The 15448-nt window shown below is 42.6% G+C and overlaps 1 protein-coding gene across 2 annotated transcripts in view; it reads left to right on the top strand.

The window, feature by feature from the left end:
- SETD3 (SET domain containing 3, actin N3(tau)-histidine methyltransferase) overlaps nucleotides 1-15189 on the top strand; it is a 510073-nt gene extending 494884 nt beyond the window's left edge. For both annotated transcript variants that reach the window (XM_086937753.1, XM_086937754.1), the window contains exon 13: nucleotides 13261-15189. In XM_086937753.1, coding sequence (XP_086793879.1) covers nucleotides 13261-13713 — 453 coding nt within the window. In that variant the 3' untranslated portion in view covers nucleotides 13714-15189. The remainder of the gene's footprint in view (nucleotides 1-13260) is intronic.
- The last annotated feature ends 259 nt before the right edge of the window (nucleotides 15190-15448 follow it).

Below are 15448 nucleotides of genomic sequence, written 5' to 3'. Positions count from 1 at the left end.
CCGCGAACATGTCACTGCCGGATTACCCCATTGCCTCATGGTCATTGCAGTTCATTATTCTTCGTTTAGTTCGAGGATCACAAAATGTTCAAAGAGTTCATGGCCAGTGCCCGTATTTTCTTAAATCATATCCCTAGACACGTGTGCAACCTATGAACTTTGCTCTTTTTTCCCTACTGACGATTGAGGAATCATGAAACACGTGTCTAGGGATACGAATTGGAAATAAATAAGACAGCACTGGCTATGAACACTTTGAATTGAGTATCGACCGAGAAATTATGAACTACATGAACCATCATGCAAGAGGTAATTACGTTGGGGCGTGTCTGGTGCGCTCCCACCCCCTAATAGTTTAAAGCCGCTGAGTTGATGAGCTCGGGAGCCTGCGCCTTCATGCTGTGAGTGGAACTGGTCCTGAGAGATGAGGCAGCACGCCCTGCAACCTATGAACTTTGCTCTTTTTTCCCTACTGACGATTGAGGAATCATGAAACACGTGTCTAGGGATACAAATTGGAAATAAATAAGACAGCACTGGCTATGAACACTTTGAATTGAGTATCGAACGAGAAATTATGAACTACATGAACCATCATGCAAGAGGTAATTATGTTGGGGCGTGTCTGGTGCGCTCCCACCCCCCTAATAGTTTAAAGCTTTTTTATAGGTCCTGCATCCCCATCCATAACAGACTGGACTCCATTGAAAAGAGACTCACAATCCTAGAATCTGCCAAGGTCAAAGACAATAGCAGGCCTGGGTCTGTGGACAGGTCAAGGAGTGGGGATGGTGTTGTGGGTGATCCTGAGGTTAGATCAAGTCCCAACCCTCCTATCCAGATAGTGAAGGCAGCGGCACCCAAAAGTAATTCTGCCACGATTGCTAGTGATTCTATCCCTCAGACTAGCATGTGTGGGGCCAACGGAGTGCGGTTACCGTGTGTGGTGAGGGAGATGGGGTGGGAGGTTCGAATACAGGGACCCAACACCTAGGCTGTAGCAATAGGGTGTCTAACGACACACCCTTAGATTGTCTACCACGTATAGATCTCCCCCCGGCTTCCGCACCATACGTGTCTATTTTAAAGGGGGTTCCCCCACTGAGACCAGGTCAACGAGAGAACTTTGCAGAACTGAAGAACAAGTGCATCCACTGGCTCAATGTGAATCGGTCTTTACCCCCTAGGGTGTATGCTGAAATTCTATTCGTAAGAAGGGTGGATTGGGTTGGGCCCAGACACAAAACTACCAAGGGTGATAGTGTTATCATCAATTTCAGCGATACCAGAGCTGTAGAGTACATATGTGGCTGGGTACATCAAGGTACAGATTCCCTCATTAAAGCACTCCCTTTAAAATACTTTTATCCAGCTAATTACCTGGGTTATTCGAATGCCCAGGCAGGAACGAGTGGGTTAGCCCAAAGGCCTTGGGGAGGTCTCTGTGTTTGTACGGGGAACAGGTACGATGTATTATCGGGCCTAGAAGAGTGTGATTGACATCAAATCACTCCCAGCCTTTATGTTCCCGTACGTGCCCCGCAAGCTGATATCCCCTATAACTTTGGTCGTCGATTGGATGGGTCGGGACACAGTGAACCTAGTTTGAATTAATCCCCCGCCCGGCAGAGTTATATCCTGTATAGAGAACGCAGGTAAAGTCCCTATAGATGACAGTATATCATCTACTGGTGGAAAGGGTGACAAAGAACTGTTACGTATCACGGGGTTGAATAGGAGTCCTGGTCCGCCCCCTACTCAGGACGGTTCTCCCTTAATAATGGATCTCTGTACTCAAACGCCCAATACTGTGTCACTTTTATCCTGGAACATTGCAGGGCTGGGTTCTAAAGTAGCGCTTCCTGAATGGTCAAACTTCATAGAGGCTCACGATATATGTCTCTTTCAAGAGACATGGGCGGTAGAGCCCGTGTTTCGTCCGGGGTATCTTTCATTCCAGGTTCCAGAGGTAAAACAAGCGAAGAGCCGTCCAGTTGGGGTCTGGTGATTTGGGTTCGGCAGGCTTTGCTGTGCAAAGTATCCCAAATATACACAAATAACATTGACATTCTCGCAATAGGAATTATCCCAGAGCAGGGTCCTAGTTTGCATATCTACAACGTTTATGCAAGAGGTCTCACTGGTGGGCGACGTTCGGAAGTAGTAGCAACCGTGGAGAGGTTGTTGGATGGCATGCCGAGCAACACTGGTCCGATAGTCGTTGGGGATTTCAACACTACGTTTGAACCACTAGGGCTTGAGGATCAGTGTTTCATGGAAGAAGAAGACGTAAAATGGGGTATACCTATCCTCGAAATTGAGCCAACAAAAAATGGACAGAAGCGGCCATTCAAATGAAGGGGATGTGTATAGGTTACCAGATGAGGGCCGCAAATGGGCGTACACTGTCCAACAGGATGGGGGCTGACACTTTTAACAATGGCCACAGGTCTAGCCGTATTGATTATGTGCTAGTGAGTTTATCACTGTGGCAGTTCCTAAAGGATATGGTTGTTACCACTCGAGCCGAAAGCGATCATAACCCACTTATTGTTATAATGGCTGGGTTGTTAGGTGAAGCTTTACCCAGTATGGAAGAGGCAGTGGCCAGTGACTTGGTACTGTCTGACGATACCCGCCATTTGAAATGGAGTAATGTTATAGAACACCCAGAAACATTGCTAGCCATGAATAACGAGGTAGACAGGGTATTAGAAGTCTGGGGAATTAGTAAGGGAAGCCAGACACAGATGCCCCAAATAACTGAGACGCACACAATGCTTTTTGGCCGGTTAAAGCTATTCTTCTGCAAACCTGCTAATACTAAGAAAGGCAGGCACATGAAACCGGAAGGGTGGTTTAACGAGAAATGTCGGCACTCACGGAGGGCACTGGGGGTAGCCTTAGGTTGTGGGGACTCAGCTAGAGTAAGACTGGCGCAGGACTCCTACAGAAAAGCAGTTAAGGAAGCCAAAAAGCTCTGGGACCAGGCAAGATGGCAGGAGCTTAAGGAAGCATGTGAGTCTCGGAACTCCCAACTATTCTGGAGTAAGTACAAATGGGACAGGGGGGGTGCCCAGAACCCCCGCAGAATAACGTCGCCCATCACCTATGGGTTGAATACTTCAGACCTCAGTATGCTTCCCTTGATGATGAGCGGAATATTGATCCGTTTTATCACACTTTTTTTTACCAGTGGGACATTTACACTAGAGAATGTGGATAGGGCGTTAGATACTATCACACCAGGACGTGCCCCTGGAATTGATAGCATCCCGCAGATGTTTTCTTAAACAATAAGCCATCTTGGCGTCTGTATATAAGACATTTAGCAAATGCAATTGCTTGTGGTGCCCCAATCCCACCATCCTGGAAAGGGGCGGAGATAATTCCGGTATTTAAGAAGGGTGACAAATCTGTGGCAGCTTATTACAGGCCAATTAGCCTTATAGATTCCATTCAAAGATTATTGGTATACTGATTTTACAAAAGCTCCAGTCATGGATAGAAGATGAGCAAATCCTAGCCCCACTCCAGGCGGGTTTCCGACCCCTTACAAGCACTATACATCAGGTCTTCCGTTTTATTACTATCTACTGGAAGGCAGTTGTTCTGGGGAAAGGGGCCTTGTATGCCGTATTCGTGGATCTGAAGGCAGCCTTCGACCTGGTACCGCGATGCAGGCTGTGGCGTGTCTTGAGTGAGATGGGTATGGCTCCTAAACTGCTATCCCTGATCGTCCGCTTACATGAGGACAACCATGCACGGGTCCGGTGGGGGGCCAGGGGCGAGGTTACAGAGTCATTTGCCGTGAACAGAGGAGTGCGCCAGGGTTGCGTGCTAGCACCAACCCTATTCTCACTCTTCGTAAATGGGGTGGCCGATTTCCTCTCAGTGTTTTCCTCTGACACCCCTATGCTGGCGGAAGTACATATACCTATCCTCATGTTCGCCAACGACACTCTGATTATTTCCAAGACACCTAGTGGCCTGCAAAAAGCCCTACGTAGATTTGAGGACTTCTGTTCTATTCGGGGCCTAGTAATCAATACGGCTAAGACAAAGTTCATGTCTTTCAATGAACATAGATCATTTCGGGGCAAGGTATACATGAACAATGCTCCCCTTGAAAAAGTCGACGCCTTCACCTATCTGGGAGTCACACTACAGGCAGATATGAGGTGGTCAAACCAAATTGATGTGGCCACATTAAAGCATAAACAACAGTCAGGGATTCTTGCAGCTAAATGTAAATCCTCCCTCTCTAAACCAATCAGCCCATTACTGGAGATCTATGGCATGAAGATCTTAATTTCCGCTCTGTACGGAGCCGAGCTATGGGGGTTCACAAACTTAAACCCTCTAACTGTAGCTGAAAATTCATTTTTGCGAAAGGTTACCAGCACTCCAAAAAGTACACCTATGCGACCACTACTGCTAGATCTGGGCAGGAAAGCAGTAATGGATCTGGCAAAACTTCGCCCCTTCTAGATTGGCGAAGATTGTGGTGCACGGTTGAATTATCACATTATGCCAAGAGTCTCAAAGATGGAATGGATGCAGATCGCTTCCATAAGGTTCATTGGTTGAGTGAGATTGGGTCGCTGTTGGTGAACCTGGGCCTGAGCGAACTGTGGGACGATCCCCTTAACGCTGCTTTTCCTTCAAAGAAGGTTCTGAAGGAAATGTATTGGGATATGATCATGGTAACAGTATGCTCTAGTGGATCAGTAAAGCATTTAACAGGCCGGTTTCTAGAATTTAAGTCAAGGCCTGCTTTAGAGCAGTATTGGGATGCCATTGAGAAACCCTTTGATAGGAAATTGTATTTCCAGTTGAGGGCCGGTACCCTACCTGTCAGGGCATTCACTAGTAAATGGGCAGAGGTCACTGAGAATGCGTGCCTAAGGTGTCCAGATAGACAAGAAACGATCAGTCATCTGTTGTTTTTTTGCCCATTATATAATAAACTCTGCACTACGTGGTTTATACCCATTTGCAAGCTATTAGGCTTTATATGGCATGAAGAGGCGTTGAGAGTCCTTACCACGGATCCAACCCTACCAATAGCAATAGCAATGGCCTCGTTTTTGGGTTGGGCCTGGTCTAACCGGTCTAGGGTGTTTCCCCAGGCTTAACCAATTGATCACCTCCAATGTTACCCTGTAATACAAGCAATTAACTGGAGTTATGAAATGCTGCTGGTGGCTTAATGTCGATTTTTATGGTACTGAATATTTTAAATCTTTTTAGATACATCTTATTCGTCAGTTACTAAACGTTTAATATTTTCTTAAATAGGTTTTTAGGTCTGGAATATTTATGTATTTTAAATATGTATGTTGTAATGTTTATGTTGTACTTTTATGACATATCTGTCGAATAAAGCTATTTTGATTGATTGTGTAGTTTATAGTTACAACATGGACAACTATTCTGAAAATGTATATTTTTAAGCCAAAAAGAAAGACAGAATCTCAGATAAGACAAATATCCGTGATAGGAAGTTCTGTCAGGATCAGATACTGAAAAAGCCTTCCTTGAATAGACTGCTCATAGAAATTTCGGAAACTCAGAATAGAATACGCCTGCTGCGATAACACCTGGGCTCGCTGTAGACTACCAGCTGGTTGTCTAAATGAACCAGCTCACCCAGGGTAAGAGCCTTGAAGGTGTGGCAACAGAGCTTTAGTTCAGAAGTAAAAGGGTAACCGTGGACACTTGCTAAGAATAGTAAAAACATGCTCATGTGTGTGGAAACTATGATGGAAAGAGAAGGCAGACTGAGATCACCTACACTGCCACTGTCCAGCTTGGAACACAACCCGATCCCTGCCATGGCTCTAAAATGAGAAGTATGTAAAGTTATGAATGATATTGCGGCATAGTATTTCGTAGAATATAAAAAAAAAACACAACTTTTCCGAATACAGTTTGTAGCAGAGTTGGTGATTGATTCCTTTGTTCCTTCGGTATAAGATTTGAAATTTTAGAGGCAAATAAAGAGTGAATGGGTCAAGCCGGACAGCTGAGGTCTGCTTCTGCTTTTTGATAGGGCCTGCTCCCTTGGTATTTCTTTGCTTCTTCGTCAAGGGTAACAGGAGAAGGAGACATGATACCTTACCTTGGTCTTTCTGTTTGTAAATGGTAGGGCGCAAGGCATCTTTTTCTCTGTTAATTTACAAAGGGCTCTTTTGTACATTGTGTGTGCCCGAAGATATTCTTCAGACCCTGAATAAAATCCCCTGCAAACTTAAAATGTTAGGTGACTTTAAAAGAGAGAGGCATCACATCACTAGAGTTCTGATCATTACATCTGTCAGTGGCGGATGATAGTTGAATCCAGGCAAACTACAATAAGTTCATGTTAACTTTCTAAATGTGCCTGCTGGTATGCTAGAACAACGTGCAATCTTTGTTAAAATGTATCTGATGGGATACATGCTTTTTCCCATTACCAATGGACCACTGATTAAGTGATTGGATATAAATTCAGGTTGCTTCCTCTCGGGACTTGACATAGGGAATCATAGCTTTGTATGGACCATAGCAGCTCAGTTTCTCTACAGTTGCCGAGCACACTGAGAAGATCTTGCACTAACTGGTAATCTCTCAGTAAAAGAATATTTAAAATGTAATTTTGTCCTTAAAAACGTTTGTGATCTCATAAGAAGCTGTCCCCGTTTTTCAGAAGCACTTATTACTTTGGCTCCAGTACAGATAAACCTGGTATTGAACCTGATACCAGCTTGTGCTTCAGCCCATTGTCAGTGACCCATTTAAAATACAGATGCCCAGCTTGTTTTCCTTTACATTAAATTTAATTAAAGCAAAACAATACATAATAGCTGCCTAAAACAGTATGATCAACTGTGTTGGAGGAGTTGCCTGTCTGACTAGTTCTAATTGCATCCTTGTATGTATCCCTTTCCTCGTAGCAAACTTGTTTCACAGTAACCAGTCATACAGTATGGATGTTTCTTTAAAAAAGTCCCTTCTCATAGTGTGATGCTATCCATGCCATATATTTATTTTAATGTGGAAGAGGACTCAGAATATAAGCAAATGCAGTAAAAACTAGTAAACTCAGTTTAAACTTTCCCAATTCCCCTCAGGATATTCGTGTTATGTAGGTGTCTTGTAAGTGCATTTTCAACCTGTCAGCTGATTGTGTGATTAAAAGCACTGACTGCTTGACTAGTTAACAATGGGCACACTTTTGGATTGGGAAATGTTCAAAAATACAAAAGTCCAATAAAAACGATACCTTTTCTGATGGATAATTCTAGCCGCAGATTCCTCACCTTGTGAATACCCCCTGGTATTGGTTCTGGATCTAAGATTTTTCATTGCATTGCTCTTAAACTCTGAGAGGTGGCATTGCGCCACTCTGCTTTTGCTTTGAAACTCTCCAGAAGTGCCAGAAGTGAGATCACAGACCCACACAAACACCACCTCCTATTTCTGTCATTAGTTCCTTTCTTTCCCTGGCTTTGGATAAGGACCTGGAAGTTGCTCCCTAACATTTATTTCTCATGTTTATTGAGTTACCTAACTAAATTATTTCTGCGTAGTGTGCAAAGGACCATGTCCTCACTGAAAAATATAGGCTTTAAGACGTATAAGGACTGTCACACGCAGATGCCTGTGGCAAACCCTCGCCAGGTACGTCTCTGGTGCTTGGGTCCTCACATGACTTCAAGTCTTGCAGGGCTGCATCCAGATAAACTTTTAGGTAATCAAGAACATGAAGTTCACACCATTGGAAGACGTGCAAGGCCTGATCCAGGTCAAAGTTGAGGACATAAACTAATTACCATTCTCGATGTTGTTCCTTGGAAAGATCCTTCTCTCATTCCAAGTTGTCAGATTAGTTCAGCTCTAGAAAGAAACCCAAGAAGTTTAAGCAGAAATATTCCTTGTCATGCCACTGTCTATCCCTTGTCCTGCCACTGTCAATCAGCGAAATCATGGGGACATCAAGATGTCTCACTGTCCCAATCCCTACAATGAAGTTAACACCATTGGAAAAGGCGCACGGCCTGATCCAGGTCAAAGTTGAGGATATAAACCCATTACCATTCTCGGTGTGGTCCTTTTGAAAGATACTTCTCTCATTCAAAGTCGTCAGCCAACCCAACTTCCAACCCATCGCAGACCACCTCTACCCCATGTGCATTGATTCCAAAAGAAGAACCTATTTTCTTATCTGACTCCAAGGTGATCCTGTCACGACCTGGAAGCCACAACCTTTGGCTCAACTCGACCAAACCTCATTCTGATTCCAACAGAACACTGGCATTACCTAAAACTCCCCACAGATACTTTCTATTCCTTTGGCTCTGACTGAGCATTGTCAGGATGATAGTGGGAATAATGCATCCGTATGATAAGGAAAATCTTTATATGGATCTTCAAGAGGCCGGTGTGCTGGATGCATTCCTGGGTACAGGGTTGAATTCCTCTCCTACAAAAGAAGGGGAGTGGGTCATTTAGCAGTCTGCCACAGGGCCAGACATGCAACTCCCATTAGTTGTGATCACGACAGAGGTCCTGATGGAAGTTCTGTAGAAAGGGCCACTTCTTCCCGTTAATGAAACCCAAATGGACACATTGATGGGTACCTGGGCCGAACCTTCTTCTTGCCTGACGGTAAATAGGGATCTGTAAAGAAGTCACAAACCTGTAACTAGTGACCTACTGCCTCTCATGCAGTACTCTATGCCTAAAAGTGTGGTGGTCCATGCATCCACCAGTAGACTGAATCCTGACTCATTCCCTGCTGCACCTCCGAATATGGAATCAAAATGCATGAAAGCCTTTGGGAAGATGTTTTCCTTGGTCAGTCTGGCCCTTTATTCTTTGAATGCCAGCTGCCTCCTGGAAAGACACATGCATGTGTTATGGGATATGGTCAGCAAGATCTTACCGATGGTCCCTGGTGAATACTGCTTCAACCTTGCACTGGTCATTCAAGATGGTCGGAACACAGCAAAGTAAGTCTGGACTGGACACCACTGACTTTCCTTCTGCCCATTTGTGAGGGAGGGCAGGGAGACCCTAAAGAGAATTCCTCTTACTTACGTTATGAGTCAGCGCCCCTTCCAACGTCGCCCGTCCGAACCTGGAACAATCAAAAAGGACAAAGGGATGGGCGAAATGGGGGGGGGGCGAATTATTTGGGGGGGGCGGGAGGGTTCTGTTGATACGGGAAGGTCGGGAAGAGAAATGGGGGAATTTTTTTTCTTCTTTCTATATCCTCTTAACATATACCTGACGCCTCATTATTTTAATCTCCTGAGTAATTTCAGCAGGTCAGGGGTGACTGGGACTTCAATGGGTCCAAAATGGATATATTTTCATTTGTGGCTCATAGTTACTAATGCCTAGAAAGGGGTGTCGGTCAGGGGGATAAAAGAATGTCTCCATGAAACCCGAGCCGATAAAAAGAAATAGAGATCTTATCCTCAAGATCAGTTAAGGTTTCTCCCATACCTGTGACAATACTGAAAGTAAGAAAAGGCAGCTAGAAGAGCCGTAAACCAGGGAAAATCCAGTCCTATTTTCTTTATTATGGTCATTTTTTTCTCTTTTCACTTTTTGACCAGTATCCATGGGAAAATTGTCACCCTGGGAGTGATGAAGGTCTTTACCCTAACCAAATCTAAAAGAAACATACATACTTAATTCCACCTTCTTCTTCCTCCGCCCTCCTGAATGACGCAGACGATCTAGAAGGAGAGAGAAGAACGTTTTACAAGGGTATTTCTTACTGAACAAACCAATATAACCAACCTGACAAAAAATACGCAAACATTAAGAAACATATTCAACCTCTCCTTTTCCCCCATCACTCCCACACCATTCTTGGAAATTGACTCTATTATCCATCTATAAAAAAGGTCCCAGTTTAGAGATCTGCACAATTTTGCATATGATCACTTGTCAAGCTCTACAATGGCAGAGACAGAATCCAGAAAGAAGCTGACCTCTCATGCAGAGGTGGAGCTTATATGCGGCTCCAGTGTCACTTCCAGGGCAGAACGAAGCTGACATGAAGCTGCATGAGTCCACCTATCTGCATGGGAGAGCATTGCTAAGAAATCCAGTCTGGCATCTATGGGTCTTCAAAAGGTGAGAAATCTGCAATTAAAGAGAGTATCCACCAGTAAGTGAGTTAGTAAAAGTTAGTAAACAACTTGTTCTTTGTGTTGCTCTTTTGCATTGGCAGAGGTGTGAACATTCTTTGAAGTCTAGTGTAGTGTAGTTCCTATTTTCCCAATAGGCCCTGCGCATTGGAATAACATAAACAGTAGTATCGACGTAGAAGTGTGGATCTTCCAGGCCTCCACTGACTATGCTAAACTTAATTGGGTTTGTTACCAACTAGCTCAGAGGTCACTGGAAACTTTCTTGACTGAAATAGGAAGTGATCAGCTTCCCTGGCACAGCCAAGAAGGGATTCAGTTTTCCAACAACCGTGCAACATGACAGCTTTGCTCCTCAGATCAAGAGTCAATCTCTAGGGTCGTGTGAAACAATAGACAGTTATTTTACTCAGTCAGTGGTTGTGCAGTTTACTTTCACAATATGTAGAGAATAGAGAGACGGGCGTTGTCAATAAAAGGTAACATTTATTGAACAGTCTTTCTTCTCATACAAGAGAAATGAATTGCCACAATTGCAAGACTTGTTCTTATAAAAAGTACGTACAGTAAGATAAGTATTGCGAAATAATACTGTAAAAGCATTGATATGGTTTCTTAGCCATACAATGGTTTAAAAGGAATAAAACATATATACATTCATATATACATTAGGCTAAAATACTCAACTGGTGCTTCTAACTACGCCTACCCCAGTGTACCTGACCTAAGCCTAATACTTGGGAGGGGAGTAAGTAAGTAGCTTTAAGTTTAAGTTGGTTTTGCCAAGGTTTGCTTCAAGAATTCTCTCTCAAGGGTTTAGTCAACACCATACCTCTGGAATAGAATGATGGAGGTCTGGTATCTCCCTCAGGACTCGATATCCCAGTCACCCGCAAGGGTAGACTAGAAACGCCTGAACTGGATTTCTCTGCAGGAGAAAGACAGCGTCTCTTCTTCAGCGCGTCGAGGAGGAGGAGGAGGAGGAGGAGGAGGAGGAGGAGGGGCAGCGTCCGCGGGCAGCTTGCATCTCCTGGGCTCTTTGCAGGGGACGGCTGTTCAGCTCCTAAGTTCACCACACCATCGTTCGCTAGTTAGCAGCGATAGCAGTAGCGATAGCAGCTATGGTATCATCAGTATGACAGCTTCTTCAGCAGCAGCGAGATAGCTGGCAGCATCAGTTTCAGCGATGGCATTGATAGCTTCAGCAGCAGCAGACAGCTGTTTCAGCAACATCAGCGTTTGCTTAAGGCAACGTTGGTAATATTTATACCTGAAAGGTGCCTTGTTTGACGTAAGTTTTTGGACATAAGACGTCAATATAGATGTCACTATGAAGTGATCGTCTATCAGTGCTCATTAGAGTTCTATTACTAATCAAAACACAGCAAGCGGGGATTTCCAGGTTTGCTGAGTTTTTATCTTGTTGAAGAACTCGGAGTGTTAATCTAGGAATCTCAGATAGTAACTTCTGCTATGTCATTGCACTAATTGGTTGCAAAGGAAGTGGCAGAGAAAGTTATTCTGAAATGTGGCTCTGTTCGTGTGAGGCCAGAGACGAGTTTCTGAATATTGCACTAGAACGGTTATGCCAATATAGGGAATAAATGGATTTATAGCCGAATAGGGGCATAAGGTCACAGTATCGATCAGGGTCCTAGATTAGCACGCAACACTAGTGACACAAGCTGGCTGTTGTACAGAATGCCAATATACATTTCACAAAACCGTTTGCATGAAATTTTCTGCCTGAGTTCAATTCACTCAAAGGCACTAGTCCGAGTTCCCAACGAGCGTCATCCATTGAGAGAGAAGGCTGAGCAAAATCGTCTCTGGCAGTCTAATGCTGATCAAGAAAATTCTGATTTTGAAAAGTAAATTAAGTTAATACTGGGTAATGCAAATGGTAGCCTTGGAGATGTCAACCATTCTTAAAGCCTGACCCAGAAACGAAAATTTGTGGTCTCTTAATAAAAGTTGCAACAACAAAGAAATGCAGGTAGGATAAGTAAGCATCATTATTGTGTTTCAGGAATCTGAGGTTGCGGGGGCATTGTTATGAATTTGTAGCCCTGCTCCCACTCTTACTGAAGTCATGTCTAATACAAAGATGTATTAGATCATAAAGAAATGGCCCACTTTAAATTGTATTTGCAGTGAGAGGATTCTGCATTTTCAGATTCAACTTGAAATACAACACTGGCTTAACTCTTGTCAGGCAAGACTAAAACTGGAGCCTACAAATCACAGCATTTACTCCTAAGGGCTAATAGCCAGCAGAGGGTCGCAGGCAAGGCAGCCAGGATTCTTCCCGTCCCTTCTCTCTCCTCAGATGCATGTAATCCAAAAACAACAGGGAGAACAAACCAACGTTCTCCTCAGTTTTAATTTTTACTGTTTTGAACAGTTATTAATGACTTCAAGGTTCCTATTACCATACGAAGTAACTGCTGCACATAGAAAGGTATACATTAAAGCTGCAGATCAAATGTTACTCAACAAATGTGACATGGAATCCATTTAATCTCGCAAAGTGTGCAGTTCAGTGTCTATTTGGCATCTTCAAAACTCTTTGTAGCCAGCAACTCTTTTTGTTAATACATTTTAATTTCTACATATCTCTTTAATTATGGAAATAGTACTATAACTATTCATAACAGATAATTATAAACGATACACTTGTTAACTTTGTAAATCTGAAAGTTCAGCACCCATTTAAGATCACATTTTGGCAGACATGATCGTGGCAAACGAAAAAGATAACTTGCAATTACCAGAAGTCTTGTCTTCATACTGGAGAAGAATGATACACCACGAAACGTCCATCAGAAATGGTTCACGATCGATTACCTTGTTGGCATGAATGCGCCATCAAAAGAAGAACCTCTTTAGATTTCTTTAATCAAACATACATGAACATGTATCACTGTCAGCATGCACGTGCATTGCTGACCGGCCAATATATTATTGTGGAGCTAAGAATAATTGTTAAAAAAGTTAGCAAACTCTTTGGACCAACATTTAGCATGTTTTTTAATGAATGTGAAAATACATGATTAATAAATTCATTAGTATGTGTTTACTTTTCAAAAGATTTGACTTCATCTCGTTTCAGGATGACAAATGCTTATTGGAGCAGGGTGACCTTACCTGTCACGCAAGAATGGCCATCAAGCTGCGATTAGTGGAGAAAGAGATCTTGGGAAAGGCAGTCAAAAGCGCAACCGAAAACAGACTGCACTACACCAAGCAAATGGAGGACGATGCGCCTCTCCCAGTCTACGAAGAGAGCAACCTTGCCTTGCTGGAGAACTCTGTGGCGGACTCGAAGCTCCCACTCATCCTGAGGAACCTTGACAGTGACAATGACGAGCAAGCAGAGTGTAAGATTCATGAAGCCATGGCACTCTCCGAGATCAGAGAGAAGGGGTTTCTAAATGGCGGAGACTTATTATCAAACGGGACCAAACCTGAGAAGGAAACGGTGGCTCACGAGGAGTGCCAGTCAGAGACAGTAGAAGCCAAAGAATCCCCAGAGGCGATGGAGGAGGTTAAAATACAGCTGTAAAACAGATGAACTTCACTATGGAATTTAAATCTCAGAAGTTAACGAACAGTGAATTTAAATCGCTATTACACTGTTACCTTTACCGCAGAACGGAAACAAAGGGTTTGCTGCTTTTCCTAGAACTTTTTTTGTTAGTTATTTAAGAGTTAATGCTGTTCTGTGAAGTGTGAGAATATGCATAGATATATAATGATCTGAAACATGTCCTTATTTTCTTCTGTGTGCAAGAAAGCCTTTACCATATTTGATCACCATCCCCACAAAGTGAGTACCAAAGCTTGAATTCCTGACACCCCCTTTGCCAGGAAAATAAGAACTCTTGCTGCTGTATGAAAGGGGATGCCTAGAGTGATGTAGATTGGAGTATTGCATTTATAGGTTGCTGGGAAAGGATCAAACCTTAAATCCTAATGAAGAAATTGAGAAGCACCCCAAGTGGCAGTCTTCTTTTGACATTTTTAAGACATATCTTGTGCTTTTTTTAATTTTAAGAAGTCTATTTGAGAGTCCTACAAAGGCTGTGGAATAGGAGTTTGCATTGAAAATTAAAAACTCTTCAGTTAACGCCCAACCATCCGGGCCTTGCATATTTTTGCACTGCTTATTCTATTTTGGTGCATGTTGAGCACATGTAAGAAGTCTATTTTGGAAAAACTGATGCTCTTTTGGGCAATTTTGGAGACCACCATTTACCTCACAAGAGAACGTCCTTTTAAAAAAAGAGACCCTCTTCTACCTTTTACGAGTGTTAAGCAGAGTATATATTTTTTGCTATTATCTCCCGTTCATCCTATCACACACATCTATGTAGTGGATTGACCTTTCTGGCATCCCTCTGTATAAGAGCATGACATAAAACAACGTAACCATCCCCTGTTCTGATTTATTATTCAATTCAAGCATAACACAGGTACACAATTTTGATTAAAGATATTTGTATTCCAACCGTTTTATGCAAAATGCCTTGCCATTATGGATTTAGCTTCTTTTTGTTTTGCCGGTTAGGTTAGGGGTGATGGCGTAATGGGATGTTACAACTCAAACAGTCGAAGCAGCCCGGAAATGATTAGGAGAAATTAAACTTACTGCGTTCACTAAAAAGGCACAAGCATTATTTAAGTGTTGTTGATCTTGTCTGTTCACAATGCAGTAAAAATGGTAGTCAGTTTTTTTGTTTTCTGTTCAAGAAAGCACATTTTTAGTTTTGATTTGAAAATACAAAACTCCATATTTTGTATCATATTTAAGTTGTAAAAACATTTTGTTTTAAATATGTGAATTTTATTTACAGTGCAATATTGGCAATAGGCACCACTGGTAACTCAGTTTGAAAAGAGATACTGCTAATAAGACCACAGCTTTGAACTTTGTTCAGAATGAGGTTTTCCCTCCACTTATTATTCAGATTTTCTCAATAGCTGAAGGTTTTGAAAACTAACCTTTTGACTAAAATCATTATTAAAAAGCAAAACTCCATTAATGGATTGACTTTTATTTTTCATTTATGCAGTTGCATTGTGTATCTTTAGCAGTGTACAAATTATTTTATTCAAAAGTTTTGTTGGTTTCCTTATGTACCACTTAAAATTATTTCCCTGATGGTCCCAATTAAGGATTGTAGTGATGGCTGTCACAGAATTTTATGGATGCCACCCACATAACTCTTTTGCTTTATTTACGGTCGAACAGTTTTATTTTTTACATTAGTATCCAATGAGGGACATACTTCAGTTGA

Source organism: Lissotriton vulgaris, chromosome 9, assembly GCF_964263255.1.
Source record: "Lissotriton vulgaris chromosome 9, aLisVul1.2, whole genome shotgun sequence".
NCBI lineage: Eukaryota > Metazoa > Chordata > Amphibia > Caudata > Salamandridae > Lissotriton > Lissotriton vulgaris.
Note: the sequence above shows the minus strand (reverse complement) of the source record. Positions and strands in the feature narration are given on the sequence as shown.